Source organism: Euprymna scolopes, chromosome 11 (assembly GCF_053919585.1).
Source record: "Euprymna scolopes isolate OS-2025 chromosome 11, ASM5391958v1, whole genome shotgun sequence".
In the NCBI taxonomy this organism is placed as follows: Eukaryota; Metazoa; Mollusca; class Cephalopoda; order Sepiida; family Sepiolidae; genus Euprymna; species Euprymna scolopes.
This window is the reverse complement of record NC_136492.1, coordinates 139,560,292-139,582,018: the sequence shown is the minus strand read 5'-3', so window position 1 is coordinate 139,582,018 and position 21,727 is coordinate 139,560,292. Positions and strand designations below refer to the sequence as shown.

At 31.3% G+C, this 21,727-nt stretch overlaps 1 protein-coding gene across 1 annotated transcript in view; it reads right to left on the bottom strand.

Moving 5' to 3' along the window:
• Window positions 1–8,684: 8,684 nt before the first annotated feature.
• Window positions 8,685–21,727, bottom strand: part of LOC145288093 (ankyrin repeat and FYVE domain-containing protein 1-like) — a 33,776-nt gene continuing 20,733 nt past the window's right edge. Inside the window, exons 2-3 of the mRNA XM_080136148.1 lie at window positions 14,346–14,552; window positions 8,685–9,248 (exon numbers count right to left, since the gene is read on the bottom strand). Of these exons, the coding sequence (XP_079992274.1) occupies window positions 9,084–9,248; window positions 14,346–14,552 (372 nt within the window). The 3' untranslated portion in view covers window positions 8,685–9,083. The remainder of the gene's footprint in view (window positions 9,249–14,345; window positions 14,553–21,727) is intronic.

Genomic DNA, 21,727 nt, shown 5'->3' with positions numbered 1-21,727 from the left:
TGTATATATATATACACACACACATATATACAAACTATATGTATATATATATACACACACACATATATACAAACTATATGTATATATATATACACACACACATATATACAAACTATATGTATATATATATACACACACACATATATACAAAATATATGTATATATATATACACACACACATATATACAAAATATATGTATATATATATACACACACACATATATACAAACTATATGTATATATATATACACACACACACATATATACAAACTATATGTATATATATATACACACACACATATATACAAACTATATGTATATATATATACACACACACACACACACATATATACAGACTATATGTATATATATACACACACACACACACACATATATACAAACTATATATATATATATACACACACACACACATATATACACACTATATATATATATATATACACACACACACATATATACAAACTATATATATATATATATATACACACACACACATATATACAAACTATATATATATATATACACACACACACATATATACAAACTATATATATATATATATATATACATACACACACACATATATACAAACTATATGTATATATATATACACACACACACATATATATAATGTGTATATATATATATATATAATGTATATATATAAACATATATATAATGTATATACATATATAATGTATATATATATATAATGTATATATATAATGTATATATATATATAATGTATATATATATAATGTATATATATATATATATATATATATATATATATATATAATGTATATATATATATATATATATATATATATAATGTATATATATATATATATATAATGTATATATATATATATATATAATGTATATATATAATGTATATATAATGTATATATATAATGTATATATATATAATGTTTATATATATATATATAATGTATATATATATATATCCACACACACAATATATATATATACACGCACAATATATATATATACACGCATAATATATATATATATATACACACAATATATATATATATATACACACAATATATATATATACACACTATATATATGTATATATACACACACTATATATATACACACACACAATATATATATATACACACACACACAATATATATATATACACACACACAATATATACACACAATATATATATATACACACACACAATATATATATACTCATACAATATATATATATATACATACACACAATATATATATATATACACACACACAATATATATATATATATACACACAATATATATATATATATATATACACACAATATATATATACACACACAATATATATATATAAATATATATATATACACACACAATATATATATATATAAATATATATATACACACACAATATATATATATATATATAAATATATATATATACACACACAATATATATATATATAAATATATATATATACACACACAATATATATATATATATATATATACACACACACACACACAATATATATATTCTGATTCTGTGGTACCAGTATTCAAGCATTCTAGCGAAAGAACTGATCCATTAAATTATCGCCCTGTTAGCCTCCTCCCACTTTTTGCCAAAATATTAGAGACCTTAATTAACCATGCTCTAGTCCAGCACCTTACAGATGCTAAACTTCTCACCGAAGAACAACATGGATTTAGACAAGCCCGTTCCACGGCAGACATCCTCACTGTAATCTCTGAACGCATATACCATTCACTGGACAAAGCGGGAGAGGGCAGAGTGGTAGCTCTAGATATATCCAAGGCTTTTGACAGGGTATGGCATGAGGGTCTCCTCAGGAAGATTAGATCTTACGGTATCACTGGTAGAATACTTAACATAATTAAATCCTTCTTAGATAAGATAAAAATCCAGGTTGTCCTCGACAGTCATACATCTAAACAATATGATATAAATGCGGGAGTGCCCCAGGGATCTATCCTTGGACCTCTACTGTTCCTGATATTCATAAATGACCTCCCCGACAAAATTGCCTCTGAGATGGGTATATATGCTGATGACACCACACTCTATAGCAGGCATGACAGGAAAACAAATGAACATATATCTAAAGTAATGGCAGAAACACTAGAGGATGACCTCCAATCAGTAGTGGAATGGGGACAAAAATGGATGGTCACGTTTAATGCCGCCAAGACTAAACTGGTTTCATTCAATAATTACAAGAAACCTTCTCTACCACCTATAGCAATGGCCAATGACTCTTTATCTGAGAGTACGTCTTTCAAGCTCCTTGGCCTAAGTTCACAAGAAACATGAGTTGGAACAATTACATCGAGGGCATTGCCAGGGCCGCTGCAAGGAAGGTGGGCTCTCTCTACCGCGCTAGAAAACTACTAACACCCGAAAGTATCCTGTACCTCTATAAGGCAACCATTCGCCCATGTATGGAGTATTGCTGTCATATTTGGGCTGGTGCATCGGCTACTAGTCTCTCGCTCCTTGACAGGGTTCAAAAGAGAGTCGCAAATCTGATAGGCCCTAAACTGGCATCTAAGCTTCAGCCTCTGTCCCATCGACGAAACGTTGCATCCCTCTGCCTGTTCTACAAGTATTATAATGGCGAATGCTCTGACGAACTGCAAGCACTTGTGCCCCCACGACGTGAACACCCTCGACAAGCTGCAAAAATCCCACCCCCACACTGTAGAGATCCCTAGATGTAGAAGATCTTTCTATTCCGGTAGTTTCTTCCCCAGAACCGCTAGACTTTGGAATTCCATTCTAGGTAACTGCTTCCCCAACTGTACTGACATGCAGAAGTTCAAGTGCAACGTGAACCAACATCTTGCTGCCCAAATCCCTACATAGTACCCCAGTAGTTGTTTCCCCTGATAGTAGCCCCCTACACCAAAGTAGCAATGTGCCTTGTTTGGGGTGAAAATGTAAAAAAAAAAAAAATAAAATAAAATATATGTATATATATATATATATATATATATATATACACACACACATATATATAATAAGTTACAAAATATATATAGCGATTAAGCTACACTGAATATTCCGCCTTTTATCCACTCTAGGATATGCGTGAATTTTGTGGTTGTTTGTCGTTTTTATATACGCATCTTCTATTGAAATTTTAGTTAGCCAATCAGCTTTCTAGTATCCACCGCGCCCTTCCTATCAGCCAATAAGCATGCACTTATCGGACAAACGCCTATTTGACCTCTGGTTTACCTGTTCCTTTGTGTGTGCTCTACTTAGGTCAAGAAACTAGATATACAGGCTGTTTTAAATCTAGGTACATATATATATACACGTACATATATACATACATATATACATACATATATATATGTAATATACTGAGTTCGTGTAATTTAGTAAATTTTCATATACCAATAGGTTTTACGCCAAAAATGGTTGACTTAAGGATTAGGCTACAAAATTATCACATTTCATAATTTAGAATTAATATATATATATATATTCTCTATATATATAAAAATGTAAATGTTGGTTGGTTCTAAACGAATAAAACCCTATTTCTACGTTACCAATTTATTTGAAATTTTCAGACAACCCATCTTTAGAGTCGAGGTATGTTTTTATGTTATTGAAATAAATTTACCTCGCGAATTATTAAAATATTAAATAAAATAAATATATTTTTTTTAACCGTTACTGCGAATCTGTTCTGTTGTAAAACTGAACTTCCGGTTCGATTCATTTCACAGCCACGAATTGACGAAAGATTTCATTTTCTGTTAACTCGATAAGTAAAAAAAAAAAAAAAACTTACTCATGCAGAGAGTGATCCGTGCTGAAATAATAATGTTATTTTTTAAAAAGCCATTCTTAACATGGGGAAGGGAGGGTGTTTTGTACCTATTCTGTACTTTAACCTTACAATCGAATAAAAACATAAAACTAATTAAACGTGGAAAACGATTTTTAAAAAATAGCGCGGATCACTCTCTGCATTAGCACACACACACACACACACACACACACAAAAAAAAATAAAAAAATAAATAAAAAAAATAATCCCATATTTTAAAAATTTAAATTCATTTATGTACTTACCAATTTTTTTAATTTTATTTATGTTAAGGCTTTTCACTCATGAAACATTACGTTTTAATTGTTTAGTTTATTTTCACGGCATTGTTTACATAAAAAAGTTTGTTTTAACTTTTTCTAAACCGTTTCATTTTTACATGCCTCAACGTATTATAAACACCCTAACCCCCCCCCATGTTAAAAAAAACAAAAAAAGACGCCCTTCCATAAACCTCGAAAGGCGTTCTTAACATGGGGAAGTTAGGGTGTTTATAATATGCTGGGGCGAGTTGTAAAATCAACGAAGTTGCTATCTATTATTTATTGCAAAAATTGCTTGAAATTTATTTATTTGACAAAAAAAAAATTACATTTTGGTACTCCTTGGGCGTTGAGTTCCATGGCGACCAGTAGAAAAAAATAATAGTTGCTCCCTTAGTCTCCCACCTCACCCCGCACGTAACATTTTATTTACTGACGTTGCCGTAACTAAACGATTATTTATCACATTTACAAACATTTATTTATTTATTTATTTTGAAAAAAGTTTTACTTTTTATGAATATTAAAAGAAAAATGGGTACTCATGCAGAGAGTGATCCATGCTGAAATAATAACGTTATTATTTAAAAAGCCATTCTTAACATGGGGAGGGTGTTTTGTACCTATTCTGTACTTTAACCTTGCAATTGATTTAAAAAAAAAAAAAAAAAAAAAAAAAAAAAAAACACGATTTAAAAAATAGCGCGGATCATTCTCTCTGCATTAGCACCAAAAAATGTTACTAAACATTTATTAATAATTTCTCACTTTTACAAACATTTGATTTTAAATTTCTTTTTAAATGACGACTTTTATCGACTTTTTTTTTTAACATCCCCCCCCCCCAGGTGTTTATTCCGAAATCCGTTGTTAACATGGAGAGGTTGGGGGTGTTTATTCTGAAAGCCGTTCTTAACATTTGTGGAGGTGGACCTAATGTAAAAAAAAAAAATAAATAAATAAATAAATTTTTTAAAAAAAAACTAAATCATTTACTGATAACTTCTCACTTTTACAAATATTTTTTAATTTACATGCGCGGACGAACAAATTGTTGAATAGTGCGAAAACAAAACATTTAGGTCCACCGCCACAATTTTCTTTTTTAAATGACGACTTTTACTGATAAATAAATTTACTTCTCTGCAACTTTTATTGATAAATAAATCTACCTCTCTGCCATGGCCACTGAACCCCTCCTTTTTTTTTTAATAGTATTTACGGGTGGGTATGCTGACAACAAATATCAGTTAAATTTTGCAAATAGCCCCCCCCCCACCTCCAAAAGTGGTGTTTATTCCGGAAGCTGTTCTTAAGATGAGGAGGTGGGGGGGGTGATTATAAGGTGAACCTAATCTAAAAAAAAAAAAAAAAAAAAAAAAAACAAGTTGTTTATGCGCACATAAGCAACTATTTTTTTTTATTAACTTTTTTTTTTTTTACTTTTTTATTTAAAAATTAGTAAATTTCAATGAATAGAATAATAAATCATTTATCATTAATATGTGTTTTTGGTTTTGTGTTGAATGAAACTTTTTTTTTTTCATTACAACAATAATTAAATCTTCCGGCATGCGTTTAAGGATTACGAAATTATCAATAAATCGTTTAGTTACTAAGCCAACGTCAGTAAATAAAAAAATGTTACGTGCGCATGCATTAGCCTTGACTGGGGGGGGGGCTAAGGGAGCGACCATTAAATAATTATGCTGGTCACCATGGAACTCAACGCCCAAGGAGTACCTAAAGTGGCACTTATGCACTTATGTTACCGTGCTATTTTTTAAAATAGTATTTTCCTGTTAAATTCAAATTTTACAATATGTTTTTCTTTTATTAATTTGTTAAGTGAAAGTACAGATAACCCGGTCGGTTTCTAATGCGAGGAAAATCTAGCCCCCCCCCCCCCAAAAAAAAAGGGGTACTCTGGATAATAACAAAACATTAAAATTGCCTCAGTCTCGAAAGATTTCTTCTCTACTGAACGAGGAAAAAAACGGTGAAGTGTAGTTCACCTTCTGTTTCTCTCCCCCTCTCTCAATATCTCTCTCTATCCATCTCTCCCTTTCCCTCTCTCAATCTATCTTTCTCTCTATATCACCCTCTCCATCTCTCTTTGAGCCCCTTTCTCTCTCTAACTCCCTCTATCTCTCTCCTTTCCTCTGTTTCATCCCTCTCTGTTTCTAACTCTCCCCCTCTCTCTGTTTATCTATCAATCCCTTTATCTCTCTATCTCCTTCTCTATTTTCCTCTCACTGTCTCTTTTCTATCTATATATCTTCCTCTCTATCTGTCCATCTCTAATCCCTCATCCTATTTTAGTCTCCTAAATTAATTACAGTGAATAAGGCATTGTCAAAACATGGATAAATCCTATTTTAGTCACCTAATTTACTGACTGTGAGCATAGAAGTTATTTGGAAATTACTGCTACCTTGAACAGCACCAGAAGTAACTGGTAAAACCTTTCTAATTAAATTGATTTTGGCAGCCATTTGGTAACAAAATGACATAGCCTTAGCCCTTGCTGCATGAGGAATACCTGCGACCTTGCTGCCAAGTAGAAGAATTATTTATTCTACTTTAAAACATTCAATTTTTCAAAAATCTCATGTTCGACATCTCCAAAACATCCAATATGGGGAAAAATATTGCAAAAATGCAAACTTATTGTTTAGGATGAATGCACAATGGTACACAAAAAATCACTTGAGGCTCTTGGTCGATCCTTGCAAGATTTGCGTGGCGATTTCAGACCATTTGGGAATGCAGTAATATTGCTTGCAGGAGATTTCAGACAAATGTTACCTGTTATTCTTCAATCAACACCAGCAGATGAAATAAATGCTTGCCTCAAATACTCTACTTTTTTGTTCCATGTGAAGACATTAAACTTAACTCAAAATATGCATGTACAGTTGCAGACTGTTCGATCCGCACAAAAACTTTTGCATCACTTGTAGGAAATTGGGTACGAAAAAGTGCCAGCTGATCAGAGTTAAGGGCAAAATTCTTTGACTTTTAACTTCTGTAATTTCTGTAATTTTATTTCATCAAAAGAATAGTTAGTTTAAAAGGTTTTTGCAGGTATTCAAAATATAAGAATTCCATTTGACTGAGTGAATGAGCTATTCTTGCAGGTCAATACAAAGATGCCCATGAACTTAACGCTATAATTAAATGTAAAATTCCAAGTGAGGTAGTCAAATACAAATCCATCGACACTGTTGTGAAAGCAAATAAAGTGGTTAATTATCCAACAGTTATATTTGCCAGGGATGCCACCGCATGTATTGCAACTGAAATTTGGTGTACTAATTATCATGTGAAATATAAACCAATCCAAGCTTTGCAATGGCACATAGCTTGCAGTAAAAAAAAAAAAAAAAAATTAACAAACAATATCATAGAAACAACAATCTTAACAGGACCTTTCACAGATGAATATATCTTCATTCCATGCATTCCTATGATTCCACCGGATACATCATTACACTTTAGCAAATTGCACTTTCCAATTTTATTGTAATTTGCAATAGCCATCAACAAAGCACAGGGAACAATCTTTACAATTGTGGGCCTTACAGTTACACACTGACTGTTTTTTCACATGGACAATTTATGTTACATATTCAAGAGTCACCAAACCGGAAAATCTCTATATCAGCTAAGAAAATGGAACAACAAAAACTGTGTACCCATGCAAAATGGAAATTTAAACCTATTAGAAACATGTTTTTTCTCATTTTGGAACTTTTTCCATTGCGCCAATTTGAGCCACAGCAACGCATGGCAGGGTACAGCTAGTATATATATATATATATATATACATACACACACACATATATATATATATGAATTGTTGGAGTGTAGTAAACCTTTATGCTGGAAGTTGGGTAAAATTTGATTATTTTTTAATTTTGGCCAATGTAACCTCGGATCTGCTTCAGGTGTATTTTTATGGGAACAGTCACAAACTTATAACAGTATTGGTTCCCCCCCACTTACAATAACATGGCTAAGTGTCCGCCAATCCTTACAATAGTCAAGACGTTTGCAATGTGCATGTTTATCCAGTCACAAATGTTATCAACTTTTTCTTCTGTCTACTTTTCGAACGGCTTCCTCATCTTATGCCTTTAATGCATATTTTGCACTGGAATGCAATCAAACAATCTTCAAACTATATTTTATGACATAAGATATTGATGGAATGTCTGTGTGATAAGAGTTTATTATCAGTAAATACGATGTTGGACTTAGTGTCTTGCTTTTAATAATTTCCGTTTCAATAAAAATCCAATTTTAAAATGCTAGATAAAAAAGAAATTATCGGATAGTACTCTCAATGATAAAAGAAAAACAATGATAAAATTAATCAGAATTCAACAAATGTACCCATTGTACAGGGTGTAACAATAAATTTGTCGCCTAAAAGAACTACACTACAGCTTAAAAAAAAAACAAAAAAAAACGTTCATTGTAAAGTGAATAAATATTCAGGTTTTGAATAACAAACAACTGATAGCAAACAAATTTATTTTAATGATTTCTTTTGTAAAAAAAATATAGAAAAAGATAAATATTCACATTTTCTTTATAATAAACCAATGATGGCAAACATGTTTTGATTGTTTCTTTTTTTTTTTTTTTTTTTGTAATAAGTTAAAGGCACTCATAATCGCCCAGACAATTCCGATGATAACATTCTGGATGAGTACCAAAATTGTAACAGTTGCCCATTGGCCACAAAACTTGAAAAAAAAAAAAAAAAAAAAAATCTCTTATCTGGCCATTTCAAATTAAAAAAGTTTGGCGACCTCTGCTTTAGAGGATAAATACTCAAAATATTATATAAGAAAATATAAATAAAAAAATGTTTGGCTGAAAATTTCAATTTTAGAAATAGTAAATATTTTTTTCAGTAGTCATCATTTCCAATGGAGTTTAACATTTGTGCTTCCTGCTTTTTATCATCTGGAATATATTCCGAAGCAGTTTTGCCTTTATTATCAGTGAGAGTCATTAATGCAGGGGAATGAGACAACAAGTGATACATGATTTCTATGTGACCATTTTCAGCTGCCTGAAAGAAAAAAAAAAAGAAAAAAAATAAAGGAAAATATTAAACACCCACACAAATATATATATATATATATATATATATATATTGGAAGTTTCTTTAAAACTAAAACAAAAAAATTAAATTTAAAAAATTGTCCTTCGTTGTCAGTAAGTCAATTAATCTCCTGTATCTCTGAATAGTTTTACTTACATGAACAAACAATAGTACCAATGTTCTTGAAGGGATCATCAGTTGTTTACCATGAAACACTGTTTCGGGGATATATATATATATATATATATATATATATTATTCCATGTATTTACATAAAATTTAATGGATCTATTTTCAGTAGTTACTTCAACAGTTCTCAATATGTAAGTAGAGTTAGGTAGTAAGTTTTGAAAATATGGCAATTAAGCTAGACAGAACTTTCCGTGTTTGATCCTTGTAAGAATTCATTAGGTTATTGCAGAAACTCAGAAAATTTTGTATAGCTTAATTGCCATATTATAATATATACATGACAGAGCAAATGATTGGAAATTAATTTATGGAATAGTGGATAAGCAAGGCACCATGCTAATAGAAATAAGGACAGAAACAGGTCATTAAAGTTTAACCAAGCTTATTTAACCAAATCAATATGGTTAAATAAATTGAAATAGCCTGCTTCAACTTCAATGCGTTTGTGTCCTTATTTCTACTAATGGATCTATCAGAAGTATAAATATGTTTGAGTCAAGGGTTATGTTTAGTTCACTGATCTAAAGATTGAGGATGACAATACACTAAAACAGCTTTTTATACTGAACCGGTGCTTAGAGAACAGTTTACGTATATATTACAAAAGCACTAAGACTGTATGAAGGACAATTTGAAAAAGACTGCAGTGAGAGAGATTTCCTCATCTTCAGTTTATCCTTTAGCAATACCATCTATTTTTCAAAATAGACTGACAGATAGTAAAAAAATATTGTACCAAATTTTTAAAAAATGTTCAGTTGAAATGGACCATACGAATTCAATATAAAGTTACATATTCGCATAGCTTTTGTGCATAAACATTGCTGATGTTATTTCCAAATTAAAATATTTTTAATTTTTGAAAAACATTAACTATTTTTTTTTTTAAACATATAAATACATTTTACATGTAAAGATGTTCTATTCAGTGGATTAAAGAAACTGTTCAGTTGCATTTGAGGCTTTTTTCTTATGTCAAATTGGTTTATGATGAGGGATGCGCAGAGGTTCACAAGTATAATATAAAAAAAAATAAAAACTCAAAATACAAACTGGAAAGAAAAGAAATGACTCAAAAATATTTTGCATGTATCAGTTGAGCTCTGGGTATTTATGACACCATCAGAGAAATCAATCCTCTAAGCGCCAATATCAACAGCTACATCTTCTATCAAGGTCAAGTTCATCAGCTGATATCATCTCATTTCTATCTGCTCCAAGCCACTGCCTGCCCTCTACTATAAACTGTCCTTAACTCTTGCAAACTCAAGATTTTAAACAGTCACAACTCATTGCCACTCCGAAAACTTTCCATAAACTAAATATATTGTCTGATCCTTTGTCCCATTAACTCTTACACCTTGATTAACAATCCTACTGGAGCTTCATTTGTGCTAGCTAGTGAATACATTCCTCTCCATTATCATTCTACTAAGCTAACTCCAATAAATTTTGTTCTACTGATCAACTTAATCTTTTTACCTTATTCTCCTGCAACCTTGGCAATGAAGCTCAGCACCATCTTAATCTCACCTCTTCTGGCCGCCTGAATGACTGAGTGTTTGCTAACCGCAACCTCAAGACCCATAAAAAGGTCACTGTGTACAACAAAGTTGCCATACCCACCCTCCTGTATGGCTCTGAGGCATGGGTTCCGTATCGCTGTCACATCAGGCTACTGGAGTCATTTCACATCAGATGACCACAGCGGATCCTTGCCCTCCATTGGTGGCACAAGTGACCCATTCAGAGATTTGCAGGAGAGTTGGTGTTGCCCCTTTAGAGTCACTCCTTATCAGTCATCAACTTCGTTGGTTTGACCACATTAAGATGCCCTCAAATAGACTACCTCGATGAGTACTCTGTCATTTCACTCATGGCCAATGAAACGTCAGCTGCCCAAAGAAACAAAGACTGCATCAAGGTCATCCTAAAGTGCTGCAATATCCCCTTCAATCGTTTGGAGACATTAGCAGTGGACAGAGACATTTGGGATTCCACATGTGATAGCGGGATGGCCTTCTTCAACAACTATGAGCAAGCAGCAACAGAGCGTCACATACTAAAATAACAATCAGCGACGTCCACTCAAAACCCAAATCCTGTCTTCCTGTGCAGTGTAAATCATGCAGTGGGCTTCAGTCATCAACCGAGTCACATAATTAAAAAAAATTTTAATCTCTTTTTTATTCATAGGGTTTTCTTTTCTCCCTAACACAAGGAAGGGGGACATTGATAGTATCACAAAATGAGGTTGAAAAAAAATCAAATATTAGTTTATTTGCCAATGTTAAACCGAACATAAAAAATTATTATAATGAGATTATATGGATAAATCCATGCATGAGGACGATTATTTCTTTTTATTAAAAAAAGTTGTTGTTTTTTTCAAAGCTTGACAATAAACATGTTTTAATTTTGTGTTATGAATATAGAAAGTACGTTTTTTAATGCTGAATGGGAAATCCAAGATAATCACAAGGATTTTTAAATTCATTATAGGATTCCTTGTAAACTAACACAAAAAAAAAAAAAATGTCTTTCCAGCTTTTTTCAATTATTCAAATTTCAACTATACCCTAGAGTAAATGTTCATCTTTGGTTCACATTGTATAAATATATATATATATATATATATATATATATATATATATATACACACAATGTGTAAAATTACATATACATTATATGGATTCACTGGGAACAGAATACTGCTGGTTAAAATTAAATAAACTAAAAACAAAAAATACAAATTTGTTTTTAAAAAGCCAGTAAATTTATTATACAAATGTACATGTATATTCTTAGTAAAATGTCTATACTGGAATAAAAATAAAAACATACAGATAACTATACATAAAAACATATCAGTCTGGGCTGAAACAATTGTATATTTGTATAATAAACTGGCCCTTTTGGGAGGGGGACGAGCATTAATATGCATCTGTTCCCAGACAAGCAATATAATATTAAAAGTATTTATAGCTCTACTATTGCACTATTGAGCTATTTAAATGAACTTTCTATTATTAATATTTATATTAGAAGACAACTTTAAAATTTTATTGCAAAATATATCAAAATATATTAGTAAAAAAAACCAAAAAACTAATATTGTTTTAACCTTATAAGATAAATTAATTAAGAATTAAAAAAACTTCTAATGATATTAATGTGATATTGATTAAACTGTTGATTAGAAATATCTGGTTTCAATTAAAGTTCATTCGTGCTTCTAATTTGTATAAAAATCGTTTTTATCCACTCTTCAGATGTAACTTCTTTAAGCAAAAAATGTGTCATTGACATGTTTATTTAAGACCAACCGGACTTTTGAACAGATCTAATAACCTAATTTCTATTTCAGTCACAAATTGTTTAAAATGCAAAAATTGATTTGTCATCATTTGGACATTACTACCAAACAACTTTAAAATAAAGTTTGTATTATTTGTGATGCCAACCTGAATTAAAAACTCACAAAACTTCAATATCATTTTCTTTGGTTTTAACACTTAAAAGGACAGTTTCTAGAACTATTCAATTTCTATTATCTTAAAATAAAAAATTACGATTTCAAAAGGTAATTTGTATTTTTAAAATAAATTAAGCATGCTTTTAATTAGCAAAGATATTACAGAGAAATTCATTAATATCACATCTCTCATAATTGATGTCACAGACCCTATTACAATCTTATGAAAAACATAAACAGAAAATGTGGATCTGGGCTTAATAAAAAAGTGAAATTACATATTGCTATTAAGGATCTGGAAAATAAAAATCAAGCAAATGACATTGTCATTTGCTTGACAGTATTAGCCAGAAATATCCAGGCAATTCATGTTATATTTCTATAACGTTGCAGTTAAACAAAAGAAAAAAAATATACAAGTCGGCATTTTTTTTTTTAACTAAAGCATCTGTTACCATTACTTTCGGCATCACTTTAAAAGTCTCTCTCTGCCAACAGTCCATTTTAGTTGGACAGGCATTTCTCTTCCTTCTGACAACATGCTAGGCCAACCTATTCTCATCTTTGACTTCACACATCCATTCTCTTCGACACCCACTTTGCTTCTGTCCTGAGCACATGGTGTATTTTTCTCTTTTTTCCTTCTTCTCAAGCACACTTATTTTGCATATCCGCTTTTTTTTCAGCCTAATTTAAGTCTAATATCATTTCATACAGATTATCTAAGACATAAACTAAAATGAACACTTGAAGGCAAAAGGAAACATTCTTTTTTACAAATAAATAATTCAGTTACTGAAGATCTCCACACAACATTTTTACTAAAATCCATATTATTTTGAGTATTTTAACATTTCAGTCAATGTAATCCCGGCCTTCAAGTATCTTGTTGAACTGAAATGGAATTTCAAACCTTTATTTAATCCGTTTGTTCCATCAAACATGACTGGGTAGAAGTCTTCAGTATTTTAAGTATTACCCACATCGAGGAATGAGTTTCAACCTCCACAAGATTGTAACTTGCAACTTAATTTTACCAAGTAATTTATGTGTTACGCTACAGGTTTTTGTGGAAGAAGGTCGGAGGTTATATCGACTGAAACATTCTGTGGATAACTCAAGAGAACAGTAGTCTAAAAAAATGTAAATAATCATCTGAAATGCGTATAAACAATTGCTACATAGCAGCAACTACACATATGCAAACAGTGATAGGAAAGGGAAAGGATAAAACTCGCGTAACATTATGTACATAAATAGTAGAGGAAAGAATAATTCCAGTTTTTATAAAAGTGATAAAAATTAAATTAACAAACAAATAAAAGTATTTTCTAGATTTAACTAAGGAATTTTCACAAGCTACATAAGTAAAATAAAAATAAAAAAGAACAGCTGACCTTGTGTAAGGCTGTTTTTCCATCAGCATCTTTAATTATGGGATTGGCTTTCTCAGCAAGGAGAAACTTCACTATATTACAATGTCCACCTGAAGCAGATCTATGTAAAGGCGTGGATTTTCCACTGCGTGTTTGACAGTTAACAATTGCACCCATCTCGATGAGGGTTTCACAGGTAAAGAGATGACCATAGCGGCTGGCGTAATGCTGGCAAGAGAAAACAGAGAAATGTCACGTGCATTCATTTTAATACATATTCTTATTTATAGTGTAGGAGAAACGCTTCACTTACAGAAAGCATGAAAATATTGTTCATTAAATTTCACTCCTAACATTACCAATTAAATGTGTTGCATAAATAAAACAAATATACAACCATAAAAACTAAATTAAATTAATATAACCAAATACATTTAAAAAAAAAAAAAAAAAAAGTTATTCCAGATATAAAGAAAAACTCAATAATAACCTTTTTCCTTCTATCAAAACTACACAGAAAAAAAGACAATATAATAAAAACAAAACAAACCAACTCCAAAAGACAATCACAATGATAGAAAGCGCATAATATGGTCTATAAAAGAACATCCGGATTCATATTCCATGAATTACCACTGGAACGTTGTTTACTAAGACAATAATTAAAAATACGAAACAAGAAAATTCTGTTGTCTTCAAATCAAACATGTCTCAATAGATATGAATTGTCTGACATATGTTATTTCCACAAGGATGAAGCGTATACACGTACACACAATGAAACACACATAATACACTGAAGTTAGCAACGAATATCTTTAACAAAGCAAACTTATCAAGATAGATGAAGCTCAACACTTAAGGAGAAATTAAATAACAGATTAATACAAGTTACATATAACTTTATTGTATCATCAGATCAATAAGCAAAGAAAAGAAAAACCTCTTTAGACCATAGAATTTCCAAACTAAATGCTTCTCATCAGAAGGGACAGTATTATGAGAAACATTAGCCTTGAAATGCCATGGCTTAAGAGGTTTTTCTCATTCTTTCCTTATTGATCTAAGGATACAATAAAGTTATGTAACTTTTATTGGTACCCCGATTTATCAGAGAGGACCTATGTTTTCAGTGGCATCCGTACGTCTGTCCGTTATTCCAGATGATTGCTAGATAACCATCCATTAGTTTTTCCTGAAATTTTGCCACAAATTGTATTTCATTAAATAGATGTGCACAGTAAAAAAAATTCAAAAGAGGTCAAAAATGCGCCAAAAATGACACTTTCTGGCCCACAGCGTTTGATCTATCCATTAGATTTTCCTGAAACTTGGCCAAAACATGGAGGTCATTGTTCTTGAGATAAATCCAGTATGGTTGACCCTGGCAAAATTTGGGTTCGCATCCCTCTGACTTTTAGGGCTAAAAAAAAAAAAAAAACATGCCCTTTTGGAGCTCTTTTTTCATATTACTCCAAAACTTGATATATATATGTCTATATAGTGATTTTCCATGGTGCTGAATTCAAATGTACATGCCGTCTTATGGCGTGAAACTGCACTGTTTGTCCACTTCACTGGGATTCGGCATTCCCAGAAGCTCAAAAGGGATCACAAATGCCCCCCCAAAATTTTTTTAAATGACACTTTGCCTTTACCCCCTCCATTCGATTTTTCTGAAACTTGGCTAAAAAATGAAGCAAATGTTGGCCCTTCACACTTCTCCACTATTTTTTGTGGCATCATCTCATATGCAGCACCAGAGGGGGACCGAGCGCCGCTTGTTCATCTTTTATTTAATGTTTTAAATTAAAACAATAAAAAAAACTTACTCTAACCAACATCCCATAAGGAGACAATCGTTGGTAAATAAAATATACACTGAACAAGAAGAAAAAATGGGAAACTTAAATTGCCGATGAGATGATACCCCCGATACCTCATGCTGCCACACCTATTTTTCTGCTTAGAAATCTTTAATTGGCCATATAATGCTTGTTGTGCCAATAAGTATAAAATAGAATGGTTTAAGGTCTTGCATCTCATTTGAAAATCTTGGAACCCATCATGTCACACCCTTAAATGCTAAAAACAATTTGCACACATTAATCATTCTGTTGCCTAGAATATATATTCCAAAATTCATAATTATAAAATCAACAGGTTAGCATTTTACCAAGTTTGATTAGTTCAGAGGACGGCCCAACAAGCAATATTCAACATTCAGCTTGAAGATTATTGTAGTCAGCAGGGAAGCAGTCGCATAGTAATACAGTAGAACCCAGGATACAATGGCCCTAGGATATGGTTTTTTCAGGTTACGATGTGAAATGTTTTTCCGGCCCCTGGTTACAGTATTTTCCCCACCTTACAGTGTTATTTATGTTATCTGATTACATACATGTGTATTATATACTGTACAGTATTTTGTTATTAATTTTAATGCTGTATCCCAGTGTTCTATTGTATGCTTGTTTTGGGTGCATCTTATCCAATAGATCTTGAAAACGTTGTGAACATTCCATGTGCTCTCATTCACTGCACTGCAATGACTGCTCTGCACGTTCCTGACTAAAGTTATTCATTAATCAATTCATTTGTAAAGCTGCAGTTAAATAATAACACTGACCCGACATTGTGTATGAAAGTCTTGCAAAGAAACAAAGGAAAGAAATTCGATACAATTTTTTTGTTTTCAGTTGAGATAACACAGGCATTTATTACCGGTCGTTCCCACACCAAGCTGCCCGACATGTATTTTTAAAGCCAGGGACACTATGTTTGTCCGAAAATCTTGTTAAAAGTTTGGAGGATAAAATGAGCCTTGCATCTTGTTTAAAAGTTCCGCTATGTGGTTAAAGACTGCCGTGTCTACATGTCCTTTCCTCCCCCTCTTCTTCCCCAGATCCTGATGTCATATATACATTAATTTCTGTGACGTCATGCTCTCCCCACAGCTTGTCATTTTCATACACGTTGGTAGCTTCCAAAGCAAAACAAGTCCAATTTATAAACAATAATAATTTCACCAAGGTTGAATGGCAGGCCTGCAGATCTTTGTGTGACTAGACCAACAAACAAGTTTCACTGCAAAGTATTTTGGTTGAGAGGCCCAAAAGGAACTACCAAGCCCGGCAAGCCCGGTGAGGCACACTGACAAATCTTTGGTACCTCTCAAAAATCAACTGCCCTTCAAACGTTTAACTTGCGTTCTTTTTCAAGAGGGTGGGAAGTTGAGCGATCAACATGATCTTGTAGGTGCTTTATCTACTTCAAGCTTTCTGCAGAACATTGAAGGTATTCAATTTCATAGAGTTCAACTATTTCATTTTTTTTTTCTTTTGAAAATAATCCCTTTTCATTCATTGATTTTTGCCTTTTCATTATTATTATTTTACAGCATGGCTGTGTATTGTTCTTGGATTATTATTGGTAAATTTCTATTTTTATTGGACAAAGATCTCTCTCTGAAAGGAGAACAGGAAAGTGACAGAAAATATTAGGTTTGGATTTTTATACTACACATCAATATTGAGCCAATATTTTTATGTTTTTTATTGGATGAAAGAAACTTTGATGAAGAACAAAATGTATTTTTAAAAGATATTTGTAGATGTAAATCTGAGAAACTTTTATGTAAGTGTGTGCAACATGATGGATTTAGTTAAATAACTAAAACAAGAATGTATTTCAATTGAACGTTCCTATTTACAATTCCTCCCCACGGACAGAGTTAGACATCAGGGTCGTTTTTTAACATGGAGAAAAGGAACAAAAATAAAAATTGTCTCAGTCGTGAAGGATTTCTCCTCCACAGACAGAACAAAAAATTGAAGTGCAGCATTTAAAGAACAGATACTACACTTTGATCTTGTCCCGAAGGCCAAGTGTATTTCAATGGAATGTTGTTTTCTTTGGTGTGCAGAGAAAAGATAAACGAGAATGTAGTTCTTAATTTGAAAATAATTATATCAGAAGATATCTTACCTTTTTTTTTTTTTTTTTAAGTTTTCAAGTTTGTGTATAGTCTTGTTTGCAGATAACAATTAAAAATACAAAACCAACATAACATGCCTGTTTTAATAGAGCAGGTGTATTAGAATGACTACCAGACATGTATGAATAATATAAGCAGTTTTAAAATACATTTAAATATATAATTTATGCAGATTTCATATTGTAGAACAAATTCTCTATTGATTATTATATGATATTGAATATATAGTGGTGGGCGCCCGGCATGGCTCCATTGTAAAATACGCTTAAATATAATTTATGCAGATTTCATATTTATTATTATAGATCTAATACTCTATTATATTGTACCTAATATATATAATTTATGCAGATTTCATATTTATTATTATAGATCCAATACTCTATTATATTGTACCTAATATATATAATTTATGCAGATTTCATATTTATTATTATACATCTAATACTCTATTATATTGTACCTAATATATATAATTTATGCAGATTTCATATTTATTATTATAGATCCAATACTCTATTATATTGTACCCAATATAAAGTAGTGATTTGAAAAAAATAATGCCTTGGGTGCCATCAGTTAGAATCGAAACCAAAATATGAAGCTCTCCAGCTTTATTCATTACCATCTTATCTAAGTTCATATGCATATCAGAAACTTCAAAAATTAATGTAATTAAACATAAATATATATTGGAGCATGCATACAAGATATACACTTAGTCGACTCATGCCTGCGAGTCTCACATTTTTTTCAATTTTTACTCCTTAACATCTATTTTTATCAGCTAAAAACCCAAATCAAATTTGTTCCATCGGTCCAAATCCCTCATATATCAAGTTTCAAGTCTGTAGACCAAAAATTTACAGTAGTTTGGTAGAAACTGGCACTGACACACTAAAATATAAAATATATAATATATATATAAAATATATATATATATATATAAAATATATAATATATAATATATATAATATATATAATATATATATATATATATACACACACACACATATATATATATACACACACATACAGAGTTCTCATTTTGAGTGTCATTTTCACAATGTTTCAGTCAATATAATCTCCAACTTTTTTCAGGTGTAGCTTGTCAAACTCAAGAATGTTTCTGTTGAACTCGGGAATTTGGACAGAATAACAGAACCCTTTTATTTATTTGATGGGGGTAGCACGACGCTCTCGTCTCATCAACCATGACTGGATAGAGATCCTAAGTAATTCGCAATGGTATTTTTCAGTCGCCCACACCAAGAAATTCTTGAGTTCAATAGAAACATTCCTCGACCGAAACATTTTGAAAATGACACTCAAGAGGAGAGCAGTAGTCTGACGAATCCAAATAAAAAAATTGTTTCATTAAGTATATTGGATATATTTTATTTGTACTAAACTAAGCGATTCCCAACTCTAAACTTGCTTTTAAGAGATCTTTCGAAAAATAATATTGAGACAATTATTCAATTTGTTACAACAGTTTTTATAATTTCAATGTATCAAAATTAATTAGGTTCAATTAATCTACTTAGTGAACAAATAACTTTCAGAGCTGACATAAAAATAATTCAAAATCAGAATAGATATAAAACTTTTTTGTACAGATGTAACTAGAATTTTAGCTAATGTATCTGAAAATTTGGAAAATTAAAAATATTGGTTCTTCCATTGTCTAATAGTTCAAATTTATCTAATTCACAATGTTACTTCTAATTTAAAATGACCTTTGTTTGGTTTAGAAAGTTTATCTAACAGATAAATTAGTTATTTTCACTTTAAATTTATTAATTGCATTCTTAGCATGAGTAAAGCTTTAAAAAACATCCAAAGGTGTATGAACACAAAATAATTAGTCAACATAACCTATCAAATAACACTTTAAATAAAGACGTTTTGGATAAGGAATATATTATAAACAGTATATTTAAATCTATTACAGAAATTAAGTTGATTCAAGAATATGAAATTAACTATAAATCTTCTTGACTGATTAAGAGCCAAATTTATGAATTCCTTTTAACTTGAAGTTTTTGAAGATAATAAACCAAGTGACCTGTACAAGTTACATAATTTTGGACAAATTATCAGTTTAAATAAGGAACTAATTAGATTCATTAGAAACAAATATGCAAACTTCAAAAGCAGACTTTTTTTTTTTTTTTTTTTTTTTTTTTTTACACAGTGATCACCACTTATCAAGGCCCGGAAGCCACTCAGGGATAAGGGTTATTGCAAGTACATTACGTTAATGTGGAGATTTGATGAAGTGTTTAATTAAGGGGGCGGTTCATTAGGAATTTGTTAACATTGGACTTGAAGACATCCAAGTTGTAGTCCGGAGGGAAACAGGCAGACGGAACAGAGTTCCACAGGCACCAGTTCCAAGAAAGAAGCTTTGTTCATGGAATCCACGTTTTGATTTAGGCACAGATATAGAGTGGGGGAAATTTTTCACAGTGGATTCAGCTAGATGGGTGTTTTTCGTGAAAGATTGGCGAGGGGGGACCAGAGATGATTATCGCAAGACTACAATTAAGTTGTGCAAAACAGGTTCTGGTTCCAAATAGGATAAGTTTAGAGATACTGCGTCTCTGTTGGAAATGCAATGAGAATAATGTTGGGTCGTTGGGTCTCAATTTTGATAAGTCATCTATGAATTCTAATCAAAGTTTTCAGAAAGATAAAAGGCAATTTATATTGTCCTACTGTGGAAGTAACGGTTTTTTTTTAACAATATTAAAGCAAGTTTGATAGACAAGGGTAGCCAGCATCCATATAGATATGTAATGTTTGTAAACTTAACATCTTATATGGTTAGGCTTTTTTAAGAGGTAGGGGGATTTGTTCCCCGCCACCAAAGAGTTTGAAATCATATGAATTATTTTTTTTAATGGAAATCGCGCTAGACAAGGCATGAAGCTACTTGATTTAAGGAGCTAACAAGAACAAAAGATGATTATCGCAAGACAGAAGCTGTAGTCTTAAAAAGCCCACAACTATAGATGGGAGGCAAACAGTCAACAGTAAGAGGGTTTCACAAGTTTTCAGTTCTTAGAAGCAACTAGAATAATATCTAATATTAGAAGAATATAAGTTGTATGAAGAACAGTTATGAATCATCAGTTCATTTTCGCATATTCATAAGGATACCAGGTCAAAGTACATGGTTTATTAGGTGTGAATGCATAAAGTTTTTGAAAACATGAATTTAGCGAGTTGCTCAGTATATATATATTTTAACATTTCCTATTCCAATCCTGTTAAGACGTTAAAAATGTTATGGTTTTTTTTTTTTTTACTTTTATAGAAGATAGAAGTAGACTGTTTAGTCTTAAAAAAAAAAAAAAAAAAAAAAAAAACATAAAAAAATGATAACCTGTTTACTTAGAAG